Source organism: Electrophorus electricus, chromosome 2 (assembly GCF_013358815.1).
Source record: "Electrophorus electricus isolate fEleEle1 chromosome 2, fEleEle1.pri, whole genome shotgun sequence".
NCBI lineage: Eukaryota > Metazoa > Chordata > Actinopteri > Gymnotiformes > Gymnotidae > Electrophorus > Electrophorus electricus.
The window spans coordinates 26,499,386-26,521,657 of record NC_049536.1 but is presented as its reverse complement, the minus strand read 5'-3'; the positions used below and the strand labels follow the sequence as shown (position 1 = coordinate 26,521,657).

The following is a 22,272-nucleotide window of genomic DNA, read 5'->3' as shown; positions in this document are numbered from 1 at the left end:
ACTGAACCCTGATTAATGTCTACGTGTGTGAGTCGCTACCAACAGTGTGTAAGCACCTCGTTAGAAGCGAGCTCACTAGGGGCTATTTGAGGACATCAAGACCAGCCGGCGCTGTATCTGTACCGCTGCCTCCGTCTCCATAGAGACGGCCGATCACATCCGAGCGCGGGCCCCGCCGTGGTCATAATAAACCCCTTGACTTTTCCTTTCCCCCCTCGTTATAAGTCTGTTTAAGTGACAAACAGATCCAGGAATGATTAAGTGTTTGTCTGTCAGAACGCTGCCTGCGTCGAAATTCCCAGACGTCGTGTCGCGGTAATTGGCACTGTATTAGGAGGAGCGTGAGTGAACCCGGTAGAGGCCGGCAAAACCTGTGCATAGGTAATGAAGGTGTCAGCTGTGCCGTTGCCTTGGCAACGGGGCGCAGGGAATCGGAAAGGCAGCGTGGAGTGTGGGTGAGCGAGGGTGTGGGTGACGTCCGAGGCAGGGTGTGTATGCGGAGAGGAGGAGTGTGGAGGGTCAGACACCGAGCCCGATCTGTGACCTGCCTCGTTCATGAAAGGATGAGGGAAAGTGTGTGTGTGTGAGGGAGAGCGAGCGTGAGCGAGCGAGAGAGAGAATTTGGATATAGCGAATTAGCAACATTTGGATATAGCGAATTAATTTTTTTTTAAGTCCGAACGTCCCATTTACAAGGTCCTGGTTTGTAATGTGGCTTTGGTGGTCTTGAATAAATTGTAGCTTTAAATTCTTTAAGTGGAGCTCATGTACTTTTTGCCTCATAGAGATGTTTCAGTACCAAAGATGTTAAACATATTAAACCTACGTCTCAGATGGTGTGATTTTAGCAAATGTGAGTATTGGATATTGGCTAAAATGCTTCTTTTTTTTTCTATTGAGGCCAATTTGTCTTAAATCAGTCCAGTTTGATTAGTTTAGGTGAGTTTAGTTTAGCTCATATTGCAGTGACCCATAGAGGGATTGTTTCCAGTGTTTGGGAGACTTTGGCTCCTGGTTCCTTGGTGTCATCCTGGTTCTCCTCTGCAGGGCTGCACGGGATGCATCGTGTCCGTCGGCGGCCAGATCCCCAACAACCTGGCCGTGCCTTTGTACCACAACGGCGTGAACATACTGGGCACCAGCCCGCTGCAGATCGACCGGGCGGAGGAGCGCTCCGTCTTCTCCACCATCCTCGATGAGCTGGGGGTGGGTCAGGCCCCCTGGCAGGCACTCAACACCCTGGTGAGCTCCGTCTGGGCCGTCTCGCACGGCGCGCGGCACGTTGTGCTGAAGCCATTGTCTGTTGTTTATGCTTCTCTCTCTCTCACACTCGGGGTGCGATCTTGGCTGCACTCAGGGAACAGCGTCTCGGAAACGTCAGCACTGGCCGGCGCTCACCCATTCTTCTCCAAAAACAAACAAAACGGTGGAAAAAAAAACAAACTTGATGGGTTTATTTTGGTTACGTTTACGTGAAGTGACCCTCGAAAACTGTAAAAGTGCTTTTTCTTCTTTTAATTTCATTTAAGGCATTGCATCCATTGTACTGCTTTTTTCTAATTCATTTTTATTTATTTATTTTTTAAATACAATCGAAACCCCCCCCCCCCCAAAAAAAAGCCCTCTTCCAGCCCTACATGTGAGCACTTTCTGCACCCAGTCCCGACTCTTACCCTCGGACGTGCCCACGGCACCGAGCTATCACCGCCAGCCGTGCCCCTGCTGACTGCCGAGTGCTTCCGGGTCAGGCATGGGCCAACAGCGGAGGAGCATGCCGTCCGGAAGTGCCTCCGACGGCTCCGAGGGCCGAGCCAGCTCCCTGTAGCCTTGGCTGGTGAGCCAAAGATGGACGGGGCAGGTGTGCCCGTGGCGCTGTCTATGTTTTAATTGGCCCCCTTGTTACCGTGGTGAGGACAGTGTCCTGAGCCCTGAACCTTGCACTTCAGCTCACGCGCTGACTAGAACATGCCGTGCCGTAGCTCCGGAGACTGGGGATTGTTTCCTAAAGGTCCTGCCTCAGCGTCCGTCATGCGCTGTGCCGCTCGGCCGTTTGAGCCATTACTTTGAATGATTCACAGACAGTTTGGTACCACACATGCTCAGAGCAGTCTCACTCAGACTGGAGAAAAAGAAATATATAATATAGAAAGAAATCCAGAGGTGGTGGTGGGGGGCTCCCCCTAGGTTTGGCTGCTGGTTTTCTGCATTGTGTTGGGAAGGCATTGGATTTGGTTCACTGTTTGGTTGGTTGGTTTATAAGTTTCTAGTAATAAGTAATATTCGGTCTGCAGTGATTTGCTCTGTGATCCAGTAACACATGTTTAGATGCCTCCCCCGTGTCTGCTTCCTGTCACAAAGTATGTGAAGTTGAGGAGCACAGAGTAGCTTGACTGACACTTTCTTTATTGTGTGTGTGTGTGGTTTAGGATGATGCATTCGCCTTTGCCAAGAAAGTAGGTTACCCCTGCCTCCTGCGTCCGTCCTACGTTCTCAGGTGAGTAGAACAGACACTGTTCAAATACTAATATGGAGTTTCTTCTACTCTGGACATTTCCCGTGGGCTGAAGTGATGCCCCTCTCATAACTGAGTTTACATTACGGGACTTTTGTTTCTCTCTGTTGACAAAATGTCTGCCTTGACCATGGTGCGTTGTGACTGAAGCACTCATCACACACGCTGATTGCTCAAAGTGCCGTGTCCCCGAGATACGTGGCTCATCAAGGCCCACGCCTACACTCGGCAGGACCTGGAGAGCCCAGTCGCTCCTAATCACGGGCACGTGCTCTCCACACTCGGCTGGCGGGGAAATTAGGCCCCCTCTCGACAGCCATTTTGTGCCACTTCTCCCGCGAGAGCAAGTCAAACACACAGACACACCACCCACACACACGCAGCTAGAGGGCGAGAGTCAGTTTGCTCACTTACCCTAAATGACTCCACCGACAGGAGCAATTTCGCGAGCTGCGGCATTTAATTTATTTATTTATTTTCCCTTTTTTTTCAGTCTTGCTTTGCATTAAACGTTCTCCCTGCTGTTCTAATCTGTTTTGATTTCATTTCTGGGCGTTAAGAGGTTGCTCAAGACAGTTTGTTAACAGCCACTCTGCTACTTGTCCCCGAACATGATGTAAGCCAAGCGAAAATCGTGGTTTTATCCCGCTACTGTGGGCTTGTTGTGCACAGCACGGCAGGTGGCATGGCGATGATAACATTATAAGACCACATCCATTAAAGCTTAACAACACGCCCATAATCAGAACGATCGGTGTAACTGCCAGTGTGAAGCCACCAGTGTTTGTGAAAGGCACCCAATCCTCTGGTCGTCCGGCGGTGGCGGGTACCATCGGCCAGGCCCGACTCGTCCCGCCGCGTGTGCTGTACATCACCAGTACTTCCTTCACACCATGGACAAACGTGCATCGTAACGGACAAAGAACCAATCGGACGTGCCATACTCATTAATGGACATTAGTCATGAAGTTATCACCATTTATCAAGAAGGAAAAGCTACCTTTTGTAAATTCCATGTTATGGGAATATTACTATAACTCCCATTTTTCCACATGCTCTGTCCAGGTGCTGTAGTAGTGCTTGTGCAGGAACAAAGAATTTTTTCCAGTCTGTATTTGGAGAGACTGCAGACTTCCATGCTTCCCTCAGTTAAAACTCCTGTCAAACGTGTAGGTTTCCGTGTAAAACTGTACTCGGTGTACCTTTTTACCTCCTCGGTGCAAAACTTGTTTTGTGTTTCTTTTTTGCACTCGTGCGTCAGCAGAACCACCCTGTCGAGGCCCGTGCTCTCAGCACCGGAGTCTCAGAGGCCCCATCACTCGACTAACACCGCGCGACCGCTACCCACAGTGCTCTCCGTGCGCCTCAGGCTGTGGCACAAAGCGAACGCCACTCGTGACACTGCACCTGTCAGGCTCGGCTCCGCTCAGCCGGTTCGCCTGGGCCGCATGCTTTGCACCTGGGTGACGTTTGGACTTTTCACAGCTCATCGTGTGCTGTCAGGCGAGGCAGGTCAAAGAACCATGTCAATGACGGTAGTTCAGAATGAAGCATGCTGTTTCTCAGGAATATACGTCCGGCTTGTTAAAAGTAAACCCGGCATGGACCGCCTACGAGTCCAGCCATTTGGGAAGATGAAAAGACATTTGGAAAATGCTAACGATGCCATAACAGCCAGAAATAACAATCTCAGATGGTCCTGGCAAGTATTTATGGATTAAATTATGGATTCAACTCGGAGGAGCCTAGGAGTTTGCCTGGCTGAGATCTCTTTCCCTGCTTTGATTCGTCTCTCCTGCTTTCCTCTTTTGTATTCATCCCTTTTCACAGTTTTGTCCTTCAACTCTTAATTCTCTGCTGAGTCACTGCTCTCCCTGAAGGCTAAATCAGAAGCAGCAGACAGGTCTGCTGTAAATGAAGTTATTAGTTGTTTTGTTTCATTTATAGTACATGGTTATTGTAATTTTTTTTTTCTCCTTCAGTGGTTCGGCAATGAATGTGGCCTATGGTGAGGAAGAGATGAAGCGCTTTCTGGAGGAGGCAGCCCAGGTTTCACAGGTGAGCCCATCCCTCTTCTGATCACACACTACCTCACGCCAAACTGTTGGTTTTACAACCAAGAGTTAGAACACGTTACCATAAATCAGTCAGAACTGCTCTGATTTAAGAATGTTGCAGTATAAATGCTATAAACTCACCTCTTCTGGAGGTCACTCATATTAACAACAACAAAACAAAAAACAAAAAAAAAGTACCATACAATCTGCAAGTTTTCCAGAACCCGTGCGGGATCTGTGACTGAGGGGCAGTACTGGTCCTAAAGGGGCTTTTCCATGCCTCTCGGGGGAAGACTGGAGATTAAAGAAAGTTCTTCCCTATATGCTTTAAGGGGGAGGAAGAGCTTCGTCACTTCTGGCCAGTCTGGATGCAGTACGGTGACTGTCTCTCCCTTGAAGAGTGCACTCCGTGGTGAATTGTTTCTTCAGGGAAATATTTAATTGGGCGGTTGTATTGAGATTAGACCTTTTGTATTTAAGGACCCATATTTTGATGGTTAAGTGTGGTGAAATTAACAATAATTTACGTTTTCTGTGTACACACACACACACACACACACACACACACAGTGCACTCACTTAGGCTAAGGTTCATCTTCCCTCTTGGATTCCGTCCTGACCACCACGAGGGAACTTTCATGGTGTAGTTACAAATCCGCTGATACAGGATGACAAATGTATACACCAACACAGTAGCTGAGTGAGGCTACGTGAGGTCACCCGGGCTGCGTTGTTCTGTCACACACCAGTCTTCCTCCAGTCTGTTTTTGCCATCGAAGTGATCGTTTTCATTCACTATGGGCTGTTGATGGCCTACTTTTCCTTATCACCTTGTACCTAGAGCCTAGCTTGACATTGGGACTGGATTAACAATGGATTTATTTTCCAACCACTCATCCCTTTCGAACACAGCTCATTTCTGTGGTTGGAATTCTGTTGACTTTGGTAAAGTGAAGACTGAAGCGGAGCCTTGAATTGCGCAAGCTTTCATCTACCTGCAACCTTGTCCGGACGTCGCCTGGCCGCAGACGTGCATCCGCAGCGCTCCTGAACCTGTGGCCGTGCCCTGCATCTTCGCGTCTCTAACCCGTCTCGCCTTTGACCTGACGCTGAAACTCAAAGTTACGCAGTAATGCATTCTTGGGGTTGTCGCGCGTTGCGTCCAAACGCGCCGGAGTCGTGCGGTGGCCACCATTTCACGCTCATCACGTCTTGGTTCGGAACGAACCTGCACGCGAGCTGCGTGGTTATTCTGCTGGCTCAGTGCCAGGAGAGGCGAGGTGACGTCTGAAAGGATCAGGGCTGCCTGTGCAGGCTAAGGTGGGGAAGCCGACCGAACGCCGCCCGGCCGAAAAATCCAGCTACGCCACGGAAGAAAAAGAAATCCACTCCGAGTTTGACTGAACAAGCAGGGCTGCGCCTGTCAGACATGCCTCAAATAAAATCCCCCTTGATGTCGTCACAGACGCAGCAGCCCCGTAGCCCCTCTGGAGCCCACGTTGCACAGTAGGCACGCCGCGGATGGAGGTTTTGATATCCTCTCCATAGCTGCATCAAATGCAGACTTTGTGTAACTCAGCCCAGATGGGGGATTTGGTGTGAGGTGTTCAGACCCCCTAACCACAGTTAGCTTCACCTTCTCGGGGCTGAGCCATCCTCTGCAGCAGAGTGTCCAGCAACCGTTTTGCTTTTGCTGCGGCTTTTCTCTTGGTTCCCAAACCCCATGAGGAAAGTTGGCAATCATCTGACCTCAGGTGTCCTGACCGGTGTAGGAACCTCTGCCACATCCCAGCAGCTGGTCTTTTTGAAGATTGATGGTCGACCTTATCTGAGGGTCGCTTGACACCCAGTTCATGTGCCCAGTTTCCTCCAGGCCCAGGAGCAACAATATTGTGGACCTTCATGTTCCACTAGACGGCTTCTATTCAGTTACTTTATTGTTCTTATGTAAGACAGAAGCCTACATCCAAGTTTGGACCTCCTGTGATTTAAATGCATTCTTAAAAGTGCTACCTCTTCATGGGTTGTATACTGCAGCCATTCTCAACAGTGTCTACAAAGAAGAATTGGTTGTCAAGAATGGGGAATTTCCACATGCCTGTGATTTCAGAACACAAGTGGTTTCTTTGCTGTGCCATTCAGGACATAGTTTAGGTTCTTGCTCATCAGGCTTTCTTCTTTGATCGCTCAGGGAATGAAAATATTGCTATAACTCGACTAATGGCTGGTGTGCGCGTTTAGAGACACCCAGAATGCTGGACCACATTCAGCCGGAGGGCCTCGATGTAAACTGGGAGAATAGCCAGCTTTTACCATTACAGACGAGTCGGTTTTGTCCTGGCATCTCAGTTCATGTTAGTTTCACTGACCCTGGATTGACCCAGTGTTGTTCTGGACCTAACGGTGCCGTATTTGGCCCCACCACAACTACACAGTTGGCCGTGATGCGGACCCTCCACGTCCAAACACACCCAAATCCAAACGTGCCTGAAAGGTATCCAGCCGTACCCTGTGCACCCCAGACGTGGGCTGGTGCACATGTCTCCCTACTGCCTGAGAGTCCTCTGACCTTGGAGATCGTCTGTGTATTGCCTATCTGGGGTGGCCCACGTCCACGTCCTGGTCCCCTCACACACTTCCTCCTTGCCCAGCAGGGGAGATGTATGCTCGTGTTCTCAGTCTGTGCACAAGCTGTTATGTGAACCACTATGGTGCCACTAGGTTATGTGTGCTGTTGGCTGTTGCACAAAACCTCTGAACATGGGCTCACTCCAAGTGGATCTGTTTGCCTTGTTGGACAGGACCCATTACCAGCATTGGTTCTCAGAACTGACCCAGGCACAGACGTCCCGGCACGTGATTGATCAAGGGACTCCTGAGGATGGATCGTCCTTTCCTTTTATTGGCCACGGTTTCTTGTTCAGTTGTGTCTGCAATGAGGATTTTCGTGGGAGCTCCTGGTGTGGAGGGGCCTACTTTCCCAGCTGGGAGGCCCTATCTGAGGGGGGCCAGCTCTGGCATCCACACCCTGTGGCCCTCTGTGCATTGAGATTATATTTTGTACCCCTGAGTTTGCCGCTCTGTACGACGGCAGACGACAACTGTGCTTATGTGAGTAGTAGATGGTCGCCAGGGTTCTTGCTCACTCAAGGTAAGTGAGAACAGACTGTTGTGTGACATGAGAAGATGCAGCCTCAGTTATGTTGTATGCGGTCTCACTGCATGGTTGGTTTTGATCTCGGTCTGTAGCCAGCAGAGCAAAGACTTGCCTCCTGTGTAAAAGCCCCTGTGATCATCCACCAGTCGTGTGACTACAGTTACATGCGTAACTAGTGTTTTGCTTGATGGACTTGTCAGTCTCCCTGTCTCTCACCCTTTATCCATATTCGTTAACCCCCTACAAACTACGTCTCTTGTCTTTTTAATTCTTTGTCTTTCTCTCCTGCCCTGTCAGTTCATCAAACCACCATCCTTCCACTGCCTGTGCCTCCCACTGCATGTACCTCCCCACAGCTTCTCCTCCTCCTGCTCCATCCAACACCTCCCCTTCACCTGCTCCTCCCCACTCCTTCTCAGAGTCACTGTCTACAGCCCATATGTGCCAAGCTTCTTGTTTTGATCTCAGATCACCTGCTCCCATTGCTTAATGAATCACAGGTGTTTGGACAGGGAGAACGTCCTAGACTCTCATGCCTTTTCGTCATAGTGGCATTGCAGTGTATTTCGAGGTTTTGGAGAAATGAGAAGTGTGTGTGTGTGTGTGTGTGTGTGTGTGTAATATATATAAAATGAAAAAGAAACTGTTCTAAGGCAGTAAAAAAAGTCAAGCTTGAAATGGTGGCAGGTCTAGCTATGGCTGGGCTCAAGACGAGTACATAAAAAAAACAGTTTAGAATAGAAAAAAGGTGTCTCTCTCCCTCTCTCTCTCTCTGTCGCTCACTCACACTCATACACGCGCACGCGCGGACCCATACACAGAGTGTCTGTCTGAGAGACCATTGTCCTCCGTCGAGACGAACATCCATTCTGTGTGTTGCCAAGGCAGATCCTCAAAGAGGCTCGTTCTGATGGATCATGGCTCAAGGCAGGTGTCGAGTGACGAGTCCTTTGCTGAGTCTGACCTCTGACTCGTTGCTATTGGTTGATTCCCATCAAAGGGCTGCATGGGTGCAACATGGCTCCGCCCCTCCATTCTCCCACTGCCTCTCAGCAAATTAGTCCGATGCTGTATACCACACTAAAAGTACCCTGTATTTGGATTTGGAATTTTCATTTTTCTATTTTCTATTTTTATATTCCAGTTCATTAGCCTTTTTGGCTTGTTCTAATTTGTAATCTTGTGCTCGCTAATTATGAAAAACAAGTATTTCGTACTGTAACAATGCCAGTACTGATTGTTTTGCTCCCCTGATTAACGAATTTTCTTTTGTATCTTGTTTTTAATCCAGTTCAGTCTTTTCTCTTATAGCATGACTCCGTCTTCTTGTCCATCTTCACACATTTTGTTCTTCTACACAACAGGAGCATCCGGTGGTCATCACCAAGTTCATCCGCGGCGCCCGAGAGGTGGAAGTGGACGCCGTAGCCAAGGCTGGCAAGGTCAGACCGCACTCACGGTAACGAGTGCCTAAAGCAAAGCTTGTCACGAATGCTGCTTGTTTGTGGCACTCCGGTGATGCACACGGCACTGCTGTACACATCATCAACAAGCGCGTGCTCTCGCGTGCAGGATATGATGCATGAAGCGATGAAAACGGGTTAGGCAGAGGTTTATCTGGCAAAGATAAGAAAAACCCGGATGCATTAAATTGAAATCGGTCAAAAGCTAAATGTGAAACACTTGATTCTGATTGAATTTGTGCTTCCGAATCACAGAGCCACACGAGTGTCTCTTGATTACGAGGCAGATGGAGGTTCTCATCTGTTGTGGGTTACCTTCTGGAACAGGGATGTTATCGCGCCATAATAGCAGCCTTAATGGAAACAAATGTTAGATGCCACGTTAGGAACGCCGTTCTTTTGCTCTCCCAGTCTGGTCCTCTTCAGCTTCTGTCTGTTTTCATTGTCCTTTCATACCACAGACCAGCTCGTCTTGTGCGAACAGCCAGGTTAAATGTTTACGCTGATACGTTGACAATCCATCCCTTGGTCGAGTGCATGCCTAGGTGATAAGTTCATTAGGGGGGTTTGTTTTTTTTTTTTTTTAAATAAATAAATAAATTTGTGGAACCAATTCGAAGAGTGGGTTAAGTGGTTATGCATGCAAATCCTGGTTGTGTTTTGGTTTGCAGTTTTCCTGAGTTAAGCTCTCATCACAGTGCATCTGTGCTTTTCCACGGTCTCGGTCTAAACCGTAAGCGCTACTGCTAATGTGGCTGTGGACAGGCGTTTGGGAAACAGTCGTGAAGGCCCCGGGCGTTACAGTAAGGGATGTTGTAATAATCTTGCAAATCTAACAGCGCAGGTGCCAGAAACCACATACAGGCCTCCTTAGAAAAGCCAGTGGAAAGAGCAAAAAGGGGCGATGAAGTCTTTTACTCCTATGGGGAGGTGTTCTGTAGTGCAGGGTTTGCCAGTCTAGTCTTCAGGGACCTACAAACAGTCCACATTAGAAACACTGAATACCTGGCAGACCTTTATTGGGAAATGGTGCAGAGTAAATGGACGTGGGATGAGAGTCTACTGTACAGAGATTATTCAGCTAAGCGCTGGATTTGCGGAAGAAGCAAAACAGATTAGAACTGTGCTCAGATAGGCTGTCAGATCCAATTTATTTGTGTCCCCCCCACTCACATATCTGATCTTTTTCTTCGAACGTCAGTCAATCTCATCTGTTCAGGCCGTTTCAAATCCGATTTGAACCGGGTTTATCGACGTCAGCCGTTTTTGAAAGCGATGGCATGCATGCAAATAGCACGTCTGCCCTCGTGAATGTGGTCAAATAAAGAACAGCACCACGCAACCTTTTTCACAGTGTGATCTCATTGGTGGAGATGGCGAGGTGAGGTTTTGGGAGCCCACCAGCTTGGCTTGGGTTCCACAGTTCACTGATCTGCTGTGTTTTAGGTAAAGGATGCCAAGTGCTTGTGCCTCGGCTGTCTGAAACGTCTCCGAGTTGTGCTGCGAGGTTCAACAGAAGGGCTGTGATGGGTGTGGTTCACCGATGTCACCCCCATTTGGAGTGTCAGTTAGAACACTTGTGTGTTCAGAGGCAATCCGGAGATTTTAATAAGCAAAGAATTGCACAACGCAGCACGGGAACATGGTCACTAATACTCATACTGTAAACGCTGAGAATTTAACCTAATGTTGTTTTAACTTTGCCTCAGAGCGACTCGTATGTAATAGGGGAGGAGTTGGATTTATTTGCTGTCTGGAAGATCCTGTGGTACATTCCAAACTACCTTGTCTCCATCCTTGGGGGGGGCTTGAGAAATATTGTTTTAAAAAGTAACCAGAATGAGTGTTGTCAAATGTTGAATGTTGTCAAAATGTTCCAGTCAAACCTTGGTCAGCTTGGCTGATTGGTGTTCCCGGTGTCCTTCTAGGTGTTGGCCCATGCCGTTACCGAACACGTGGAGGACGCCGGCGTTCACTCGGGAGATGCCACACTTATTCTGCCGACCCAGACCATCAGCCAAGGAGCCCTGGAGAAGGTCTGTCATCCTTTTTGTCTTTTAATGTTGCATTTCACTTCCTTGATGTGATTTTCTCCATGTCAAGTTGTGTAGCACAGACCGATGAGAGTCACGCACTCCGGCGTTTGATCCCGACATACAATCAATATATGTTTATGCGTTCTGTCAGACGGAATCATAACGCAGTAAGAAGCCTGTTTCAGATCGGAAAGTCGTTTATGCTGAGGCAGTAATAACCCGCCCACCCCGTGCTGCGATCAAACAGCTTCCTCCCAAGTCCAGCTCGGTTTGTCATAGGTGTCATATAAAGTTTCTTTTGCATTCCGTTTCCGTAACGTCTGGCTCTCCGTGTTCAGTCCTGATTCGACGAAGGCGCGCGTGTAACCCCGAACGTGATTGATATGATCCCTCTCTCCCATGCATAAGTAAAGGTTTTAAACTTGAGTTATGGTTCACAGGCTTGCGTGTCATTTTACTTTATTCCTTTTTTTTTTTTTCCTGACGGGAATTTTCAGGTGAAGACTGCCACCCGGAAAATTGCGAAGGCATTTGAGATTTCAGGGCCATTTAACACTCAGTTTCTGGTGAAAGGCAACGATGTGATGGTAAGTTATTGGTGCTTGATTCCCTATGAAATATAAGTGTGGACTTTAGAAGTTAAATTGAGTTTTCCATGTCTTGTGGGCCAACCAGCTTCTAAAAGTGGAATTTAATATTCACAGCGATACATTTTTTAAAAAACGAAATTATTAATTAATTAAAGCTGAAAAATAAAAATGTAACCAGCATTTTTAAGCATGGCAGTTGAAACACGCCGAGTAATGGCCGCTGGTCAACTGCTAGGTAACGATTGCGCCATCTCGCCAAGCTTTCCCTTCTCTGGTGAGTGCGGGCTGCGTTTGTAGCGTAATTTTCTGATTGGCAGGTGATCGAGTGTAACCTGCGCGCCTCCCGGTCCTTCCCCTTCGTGTCCAAGACCATCGGTGTGGACTTCATTAATGTGGCCACCAGGGTGATGGTGGGGGAGCCCTTGAACGAGGCCCAGCTTCCCACCCTGGAGAAGCCCATTATCCCTGTGGACTACGTGGGCATCAAGGTAGGGGGTGTGTGGGGATGTGGGTGTGCGCGTGCACACATGCATCAGTGGCTAGAGGTGTGGCTAGATGTGTGGGTGTGGCCATGGGCCGTTTTTGTCCAAGCGTTTTTGCAATCGAGTCTTAAACAGATCGAGTGCTTTTTTTCTTTTGTACTTTTAACCACATTCTTGAGGATTGGCCAAATTAGACCAAATTCTAATATAGCACAAAGTGTAATATAACCCAGCCCAAACGTTTCTGTTCAGTCATCTGATATCCTCTGTGTAAGGAGTCTCATGGTTATTACCTCCACAAAGGGGTAAAGTAATTAATGTTAAACTGAGGTGGATACTGCACGCTTTAATGCAAGATTCATACTCTCCAGACAATTCGGTCTTCAAGCATTTAATTTGTCTTTAAATGACACAGGCATTGAAGGTGGGGGTGACGTGTGTGGGTGTGTGGGTGGGTGTGGGTGTGGGTGTACTTGCTGTACACGTCTCCAGCTAGCTGTTAAATTACCAGGAGTGTTTGAGACATCAGTTCCATCAGTAAGCGTGGAGGCAGTCTTGGATCGGGAGTCTGGGGTGCTTGCATCTTGAGCACGGTCTCTCCTCTCCCAAAGTAATTTCCTCTGTAATTACGGAAGAGTCGAGACACAATGGCAGTGATGAGGAGGCAATCGTGCAGGGATAATCCCTGCCTCCTGCTCCCACCATGCTCCGAGCCTCGAGAAGCCGGTTCGGCCGCCAAGCAGAATATTAAACGTGGGAGCGACTCTCGCAGAGGCCCAGGGAGAGGTCCGGACGGGGGACACGGATGCGGAATCCTGCCCGGCAGCAAGAGAATATGTGGACACTGTAAACGCTCGGTGCTCAGAGGTTCACTCAAAAGACGATTCATTCCAAGAAGATATTACATTTTCATTACAGCTCATCTGTCATCTTCACTGTCCTTCTTTCTCAGTTTCTTTTTATACCTCTCACACATACTCTCTCGCTCTCTTTTCTCTTACTCTGCCATTTCTACTACCTTAGCTCTCTCTCTTTCTCTCTAAGAAGAAGAACGACGTTTTGTTTCTCTCTCTGCTGAGCTGTCTGAGGTTTGCTTTGGACTTGGGGTATCAGTCATGAGTTATTGGGTTTGGTCAGGATCTGCAGCCTCTGACCTGACATTAGCACCCAGATGGCCAGCTCAGAGTCTCCCCCTACTGGTGGGATCAGAGTTTCTCATCTTTCCCCTTCACGTTAATGGAAACCTCTATCTTTTGTGTAAGTTCCATGGATTTCTGCAGCTAAATCCGGCTCTTATTACAGCCGTTTTCAGGGAAGGCCTGATTCTGTTTCGTGCGCATGCTGACGGCTCCCTCATGCCAAGTGCACCTGCATAACGCTTCACTACGCATCACGCTCATTAGCATATGCCACTACAGCTAGAGGTTTGGGTATAAAGATGCCAGTTTGTGAATGCCTCACACCTCTGCTATGCTCCCAACACCACTCGCCTCTGCTTCTTTCTCTTGCTGTGTTATTCTCGCCGTTTCCTTATGTGTTTGCACGCTGATTGCAGAATGTTTTCATGTAATGTTATAACTGCAAGTGTCCTGCTACATAGTGACACTGAGGTTGATGATTAACCCCCCAAAAAAAGTCTTGTGATGAATTTCTGGCCAGTATAGAATTCTTTATTCACTGTTAGAGCCTGTGAACACCCACGGAACTCATCTGGAACCTCGGATATTGGTCTCATATTGGTCTGATTATTGGTCCGAGTGCTCACAGCACACAGTAAACAATGTGATTTATTGGCCAGCTAATTTGCACATTGCAGGCTTCTGCTAGAGGCCAATAATAGTTAATAAATAATATATATATTGTGTGTGTGTGTGTGTGTGTGTGTGTGTGTGTGTGTGCGTGCTTCCCTGCATATACTGACAGTAACAGAGGCTCCAGACAGCTTCAGGACTCGGGCAATGTTCCGCTCACTCTCCTCTCCAGCTTAGGGGGACAAAGGGAAGGAAAAAAAACCCTCACAGTTGTGGATTTTTTCCGCCTAACGAGTCTCCACTGGATCTTTTCCATTGTTTTTCTAAACAGCACAACAAAAGCAATGAAACTCTGACTGGTATTCCGGGGGAATATGCAACACGGATGCCTTTCTGAGGTCGCGCGAGGGTCGGAATTGTGTGCACGCAGTTTTGGCACCATTTGGAGGAAGCTTTTTTTTCATTCTTCAAAAAGCTGCATTTATAGGGGGGGGCTCACTGCATCAGAGGGATCCTTTGGCCCAGGCCTCGGACACACCGGATTGAGCTGTCCTGAATGGGAAGCCTGTTGTGACTGGGGGAGAGGCTAACCCGCTCAGGGTTCAGACCCTTCATGAGCAGAGGTTGCAGACCACGTGATCTGCAGCCACCACGGAGCAGGGCTACTCGGAGGGTGTTTGCTTGGTGACACAGAATTGATCTCCACGTTCATTAGGTTTTACCTCCCTGCGTGGAAGTGATTCGTGCTTATGTCGTCTGAAATTAAGGGCACGTCATGAAAACTAAACCGATCGGTCTTTGGAACAATCAGTCTGGGATTGGTCACGCCGAGCGTTCTGACTCCCAGAAGCCCAACACATTGCCTGCAGGGACCTGTTTGATTAATTGTGTACAGTAAACAAACATGGGTGAACTCGCGCTTAGTCATTGTGCCTTTTATTAAATGGGTTGTTAACCCTTGCCTCCTAAGTTCATGTTATAACTATTTATTTCTAGAGCAAAAATAATCTCCCTGGAGACTCCTTTTTACATCCGCCATCATGCCAGATGCCATCAACCAGCTTTGTTTCTGTAGTCAATGCCAATCCGATGCCAGTCCGATGGCTGCATTCATTATCCCACCGAGGCCGTTCATACGGCAGCATGTGTAAACGAGGCTCTTATCCAGAGCTGATTAGCCCATCCAAAGGACACGTGCCCCCTAGTGGCCTTAACGCCGCTCCCCTCTCAGAGCTGATTCCCAGTACAGCGTTCCGCGTGGCGCTCCCGCTGACGTCACAGAAGGTGCCCTCTCTCCTGTATCCCGTGGCGCGCAGTGAAGGGCAGCTGCTTTGAATGGAGAGGTTCGGGAGAGCTTCGCTGCCTGGGAGGTCACGCCAATTACCTCACAGTCAAAACGAGAAATGGATCAGCATCGATATGGAATATTCCGAAGGGCGGATAGAGAGAGTCCTACCTTTTGTTGTTTATGGCTTCCGCTTCTTGAGGGAAAAGCGTCATCTCGGCCTTCCTGTTTATACATCCATGTTGGGATTTTGCTGCCGAAGTGGGAAACATGGATGCGGCTCTTGGGGAGGGCATTCTGTGGCGAATAAAACATCGTGGGGTGTTGTGGAGGTTTGAGCTACCTGCGTGGATGTTCACATCCTCAGCCTGTAGGTGGCAGTGGCACCAAAGATTTCCACTGTTTGATTTGAAGAACTCATTTTGCACAATGGAGGTTTCGACTTAAGTCTTTTAGTCATTTCAATTATCATCCAAATTATCTAATCATTTCTATTTTAAATGTTTGACACAGTGAAAGATCTAACTGAAATATCAGTTTCTTCTCTCTCTCTCTCTCTCTCTCTCTCTCTCTCTCTCTCCGACTTCCTCCCGCTCTGTCTTTCTGTCTGTCTGTCCCCCAGGCGCCGATGTTTTCCTGGCCGCGTTTGCGAGAGGCCGACCCTGTCCTACGCTGTGAGATGGCCTCCACTGGGGAGGTATGGAGCCATCTTCATCATTCTTTTATCTTGAATCAGTTTAGTGTTCACTGGTCCGTGATGGGGTCTGGGGCTGTGTAGTTACATACGGACAAGAAGGGTTACAGACCGTGTTCCCAGTTTCGTCGCCACTCCTGTGAGACTAGCTGGTTCTTGGTGAAGTTTGCTCCCCTTAGCTCTCACCAGGGGGCACTCAAAGCCACACAGTGCTGTCCACATTTTTCCTCCTCTCCTCTCCAGATCATACCAAACCTGCTGTTTTTATGTTTCCGTGACAACTACCCCGCTTGGCGCCCCTGGCAACAGCTAAACCATAAAACCTCGTCCAGACGACGAACGAGCAGAAGGCATGGCGACCTGCTGCCGTTTGGCGTCGCTGCACGTTTAATTAGCGAATCGTGCCGTTGGCATGCTGACTGCCGCTTCCAAAATAAGGACGGTTTTCCCAGCAGGCCGGTGTTCACGTGATAGCAGAGTCTGCGGAAGTTGCAGACGAGTCCCTCTCGGTCACATCGCTCCTATTGCTGCTGCTGTTTACAACTTTTGTCCTTCCTTTTGCAGGTGGCTTGCTTTGGACCAAATATCTACTCGGCCTTCCTGAAAGCCTTGCTCTCCACTGGTTTCAAGATCCCGCAGAAGGGAATCCTCTTAGGCATCCAGGTAACCAGTAACAGCACGCCAACACGCCCCCCCATCCCCGTTGGGGTTGACTGCCCAACACCCCTCCATAGAGCTCCTACTGTCTCTCCATCTCTTTCAGCCTCTCCTTCCCTCTCTCTTTCTACATCTGTGTATCTTTTTCGTAAGCCCCTTGAAGCGCAGACGTGGGCTGACAGTAGTTATTCCTCGTGATCGCAGGGCGGCCCTGTGCGTCGTAGTCTTTCAGCGCCAGCGTGACGGAAGGCTTTCATGTTCTCTGGAAGTGCTGGGCACCCAGAAGTCTCGGCACGGCCCACTCGGCCCGGGCCCGCTTCATCCGCTCCGCCCGCGGACCCCCGCGCTCAGAGTCCTCAGCGCCGCCTCCTCCCCTGGGTCACACCTTCAGCTCGTCTTTTGAGAGTGCGCGAGCAGGAGAGAATTAGTAAGACGTTAAAAGAACCCCTCAAAGTGATGGTCACGCCGATATTTATTTATTTGTTTATTTATTTATTTAGTTATTTGTTTGACCCTTTTGTTAATTAACTCATTGCACAAATATTAAACAAGATGTCTGAAGCTTTAACCTCTCAGGTTCACAGTACAACATGATACATCCTCGTTGGGGAGAATGCGAATAGTCTCGGTGCGCAGACCTAGGTTGAAAAACGTAGTCCCTTTGGAACAGATTCGGAGAAGGAGCTGATAAGATTAGAGAAATGAGAAGAGGATGATGGGAAAGTGGTAGGCTGTGGCACACGCAGAACGCACAGAAGCCACTGAGGTTTGTGGCCAGATGAGATGAACAATACAACAGAATGTCTTATTCAGAAAGCACTGGAGGGGAAAGCTAGAATGCATTCCCAGCAACTAATGGAGAGGACGTGGATGAAAAATTTGTTTGACGTGGTTTGGTGATTGACTGATTTTATTGATTTCATCTGTAAAATCAGTGCCAGAATCGGCGCTGGGAAAATCTCTGAGGACATTTTCATATTTGCGGTTTAACCTTTTCTTCCTAGCTGCATGGAGGAGCTATTTTGGTGTTTAGAACCTATATTTAATCAAATTGAAATAATTGATGAAAATCAATATATATAGCAATCAATATATGCTATAAATATATACTATATACACTAGACAGAGACATGGGACTCTGTCATGCTGAAGTGTCTTTGCTTTGATTTAACCCTTCTGATTAGTGCTATACGCACAGTGGCCACTGCCCATGTGGAAACACGAAGCCACCGTTGTGCCTCATTACAGATGCAGGCCTTCAGCACTCTCCAAGTCACTTTTAAATTACCAACCGAAGGCGCATTTGAAATGGAACTTTTTTTTTTACAGTGAAATATTGCAAGCAAAGCAGCGCGGCAGTCTTGCAGCAATTAGCCGTGCACGTCCTGCCCATGAACGTATATAATGTGTCAAATTGAGTAGATAATTAGATCAATTACGGCTGGGAGTGGAACGAAGCACAAACTAAGCAAATCTGGCGATTTAATCACTTCAAGGGAGACTGTCGTGGAGAGATTAAGGCTCATCAGTACAATCTTAAATTAAATTATTGAAACTTAGAATGTAGAAGTTATGTTCGTGCAGATCTAAGCCATGAGTGTGTGTGACGTGGTCTACTGTATTATGCATGTCTTGGATATCCCCCACCCCTGCAAACACCCTAAACAGTCTAAACTTAGTGGGGATGTCAATTCTATCACTCTATCAAAGCAAAATATCTTTAGAGTGTAGCTTCTGTAGGCGAGCCGCTCCCTCAGATGGTGAACTGGTGGTTATGTGGCTTGAAGGTTCAAGTGTACGCTGCGTTTGAGAACTTTTTTGTGTTCGCTGTGTGAATGCCCATTGCATTCAGGGCATCCAAATCCCCCAGCCGTTAGCCAGACTCCGCCTACCTCATTGGAGCTCTTTCCTGTCCGTCGCATGCCACTGGAAGCCTCTTTTATTATTATTTAATATTGGCTCCTCTGCACTTTGGCCGGTATCTATGATTTATAGCGGCTCGCAGTACGGAGAGGTGGAATACGTCGTCGGGGTCTCCAAGTCCTTTGGGTGGGACGGCTTGGACGCGTTCTTTTTTTTAATGAAATCTGGGGTACTAACGGTAGTGTGAAATCCCCGTCCGGACCTCCTCCCCCCCCCCCCCCCAATCCCCGCGCCCAGCGCCGCTTTTGATGGCTGATTACGTCCCCGTGGTTAACCTGGATACGTCCCTGATGTGGACGTGCCGAGACGTTAAAAAATTTGTCTTTCCATTTGTCTGCAAAAGGCTCTCGCTCAGTGTGTTTATCTCTCTCTCTCTCGTTCTTTCTCAGCATTCGTATAGGCCAGACTTCCTGTCCACTGCCCACCAGCTGAAGGAGGAGGGGTTTAAGGTGAGTGGGGCTTCGGACCTGCAGCTGGCGACGGCTCCTTTCCGCTCGGTTCTGGTGCAGGCTGCTGTGTGCCGTCTTTGTCTAACTAGCCTGCTCTCTCTGCTGCTCCTCCACTCAACGACTGAATGACATTTAATTCTAATTACAAGCCGGTACAACAATTTGGAAACCATTTGCAGTTTATTGGTTGCACATCCCTAATCACCCTTATGAAGCTGCTTCACGAATAGCAAACCAGTTCTTCAGTTCATTTTAGAACAATCCAGTACATTTCACAGACACATGATTTAATATCACCTATAACCAGCGAATACATAAGAAACACAAAATTGTCCAACAGCTCTGTTTGTTTGTTTGTTTAGCTTTATGCTACAGAGGCCACCTCGGTGTGGCTCAATGCTAATGATGTGCCTACGAGCCCAGTGGCGTGGCCCAGTCAGGAGGATGAAGAGGACACCCTACCCAGCATCACCAGGTCAGGACCATCCCAGTCGTCTCCGTAGTCCCACCACGGTTCACTAACGGGTGATGGGGACGCCTTGCTTTGTGTGTATGGTAGTGGTTGATCTCCTCTGCGTAAGTACAGATCTTTGTGCGCGTTCACTGCGTTTCCACCGAACAGCCCTGCCTCCTCTGAGAGCTGAGGGACCTCTGCATCCTTTTCCAGGGTCCTGCACAGGGTTCCCTCTGAGGGCTACTGAGAGAAGCCAGGGAACCCGCCATACTGGCACAAACCCAACTGTCTGTCTGTCACAGCCCATGAGCGGCAGCTCTCAGCCAATACGGAACAGAGGGTGACAGAGGGTCTCACCCACTGTACTGGTCACTCCCTCCCTTTGCAGACACAGGTTCTCGCAGTGTGGTCCACCGGTGTGGCATTCCACACCCAGGGCCCTGGTTTCCATGGTAATTGTTTGAAGGCAGACATCAGCTTGTGTTGAGGCCTGGGTGTGAAATTTAAATTCAGCTGGTTTGCGGTTAAATGTTTTAAGGTCAAGATTTTCCTTGTGTGTCTTGTGTTTACAGGATCAAAATACTAAATGTCAGGTGCTTCTGGACATTTGTTTAACTGGGATAAAATTCTCTCTGGTGCACAGTTACACTGACTGCAGCAGGAGCCAGTGTAATGATGTCGTCTATTTCATTTAATTCTTCTCCGCCCACAGTCTGATCAGAGATGGCCACATTGACCTGGTGGTGAACCTCCCTAACAACAACACAAAGTTTGTCACGGACAACTTCCTCATCCGTCGAATGGCTGTGGACTGCGGCGTACCCCTCATCACAAACTTCCAGGTCGGTCCGCCGTCCTCGTCCTCGCGAGTAGACTAGCTTTGCCGTCCTCTTCCAGTCTGACGTGACCAGTCGTTAGAGGGGCCGGGCCTTAACCGGTAGCCGCCGAGCTAAAGGATCTGCTGTCCTTTTTTGAAAAGGCTGGATTAGCCATTGTTGCATCTGGTTCACGTGTTTGGGCGGGCTTCCCGCCGCGTTCCCAGTCTACTGACCCAGCCCATTGTTCAGCAGACCGAGCCAAACGGGCCCAAGCGCCGTGCCAAACTGAAACAAAACAGAAGTGTGTGAATTTCAGGATGGCAAAACTGGCCTACCCAGGTCCTTTTGTAGTGCGCTCTGTATTCATGTCTGTGTTCCCTTAGCGACGGACTAAACCACTTCTCCCACAGGTGGTGAAGCTGTTCGCCGAGGCCGTCAAGCATTCCAGCGAGCTGGACACCACCAGTCTTTTCCACTACCGTCAGCTGGAGAACGCCCAGAGCTAGGAGCGCCTGGACCCGGCCGGCAGCCTGCAGCCTCTCTGAGCCCCATGGCCCGGAGTGCGCATCCACCCCGGAAGTCTGGGGAATCCCAGTGGGAAGACTCGGCTTTAATCCAAGGAAAGGCCAATCCTTTCTGATAAAAGAACTTTTTTCGATCCGTCTCCCATCTGAACTTGTTGAGTACTGTGTATTCTCATTTTTGCAGATGTATATGAAGAGAAGCTTAGAAGTGTTTATTTAGTGAGTGCTTAAGGAGCGATTTTCATTCTTTAGAAAAGGTCAGTGTGTTTACCATGCTAATATCTCAACACACAATACGATGCAACGTGCGTTCATCCAACACACAATATCCTTCTAGAATCGTACTAGTTATACTGTAAGTAATACGCACTTGTTTTAAATTGTGCTTTTCATTACCATGCACCAAATTTTTATGCTTCTTTCAAATGACATTTCATTTGCTCCTTTTGTTATGAATTGTCTATCTTTGTTCACGGAACGAGAGTTTAGAGAGCGCTTGTGGGAGATGTAATGGGACACTGAATTAAAAATCCCTTGCCTTAATAAAGCCGAGCACAGTGAGTTAATGGTGTTTTCCTCCCAGATGAATTTAAGGCCGATTGCTATTGTTTATCAATCGCCTAGAACGACACATCGATCAGCGCGGGGGTCCCTCGCCTGTTGCTACCTCGAAACCGACGGTGACTCTAATCGGGCCGTTTAGAGGAGATTTATACCGTTTACTTTGCGTTAACTCGCGGCGCGGGCCAATAAATCAAGCGTGGGGTGTTCTCACGAGCTAAACCGGGCGCGTGAGTCACCGCGTAAGATAATCAAACGCAGGTTTGCGTCTGCGCTCGTGTGGCGCCACAGCGTGCCGGGAGGATCCGCGCGCCGCGTCTCCCGTTTTTTTTGTTTGTTTGTTTTGTCTGCAGCGAGGACACGGATTGGCCTCGTGGGATAACGAGATCGGAATGAACCACGGATCTGGCGCCCAGGCCGAGGTGTCGCGTGCCGGCCGCGAGGGGAGTCATTGCTGCCGCGGGAGTGGAGCTGACCGCAGGTCTCCGCCTCTCCTCCAAGTGTCCCCCTTTTGTCGCGTCTTGTATTAATCCAACTACAATGCGACCTGCAAATTCTAATTATTTCACGCCATAAACTGGTGTGCAAATGCCCTCGATGGTCAAGCAATTTTGCAACGTTAATTGATAAACGTATGCTATCTGCCACAACTGGAGGCAGATCGGTGTCTAACGGGCTGAGAGAAGAGGTCTGTCGCACACACTGGACTATTTCCGAATGCTTTAACACCACCGGTCTGTGTATTGAAGAGATCACACGGTTTTGTTTCCGTATGCCGGCGATCCGTCAGTCGGTGGGTCGACGGTTTCATGTCTACGTTTAGGATGTTGAAGGTGTCTTGGCGCGGCCGTGCTCGTAT

General features: G+C 48.6%; 1 protein-coding gene across 2 annotated transcripts in view; it reads left to right on the top strand.

Annotated features, from left to right (window-relative positions):
• Nucleotides 1–21,404, top strand: part of cps1 (carbamoyl-phosphate synthase 1, mitochondrial) — a 37,894-nt gene extending 16,490 nt beyond the window's left edge. For both annotated transcript variants that reach the window (XM_035521597.1, XM_035521595.1), the window contains exons 26-38: nucleotides 1,048–1,242; nucleotides 2,427–2,494; nucleotides 4,495–4,570; nucleotides 9,091–9,168; nucleotides 11,118–11,225; nucleotides 11,723–11,812; nucleotides 12,133–12,303; nucleotides 15,956–16,030; nucleotides 16,592–16,690; nucleotides 18,997–19,056; nucleotides 19,419–19,531; nucleotides 20,223–20,352; nucleotides 20,739–21,404. In XM_035521597.1, the coding sequence (XP_035377490.1) occupies nucleotides 1,048–1,242; nucleotides 2,427–2,494; nucleotides 4,495–4,570; nucleotides 9,091–9,168; nucleotides 11,118–11,225; nucleotides 11,723–11,812; nucleotides 12,133–12,303; nucleotides 15,956–16,030; nucleotides 16,592–16,690; nucleotides 18,997–19,056; nucleotides 19,419–19,531; nucleotides 20,223–20,352; nucleotides 20,739–20,834 (1,359 nt within the window). In that variant the 3' untranslated portion in view covers nucleotides 20,835–21,404. The remainder of the gene's footprint in view (nucleotides 1–1,047; nucleotides 1,243–2,426; nucleotides 2,495–4,494; nucleotides 4,571–9,090; nucleotides 9,169–11,117; nucleotides 11,226–11,722; nucleotides 11,813–12,132; nucleotides 12,304–15,955; nucleotides 16,031–16,591; nucleotides 16,691–18,996; nucleotides 19,057–19,418; nucleotides 19,532–20,222; nucleotides 20,353–20,738) is intronic.
• Nucleotides 21,405–22,272: the final 868 nt, after the last annotated feature.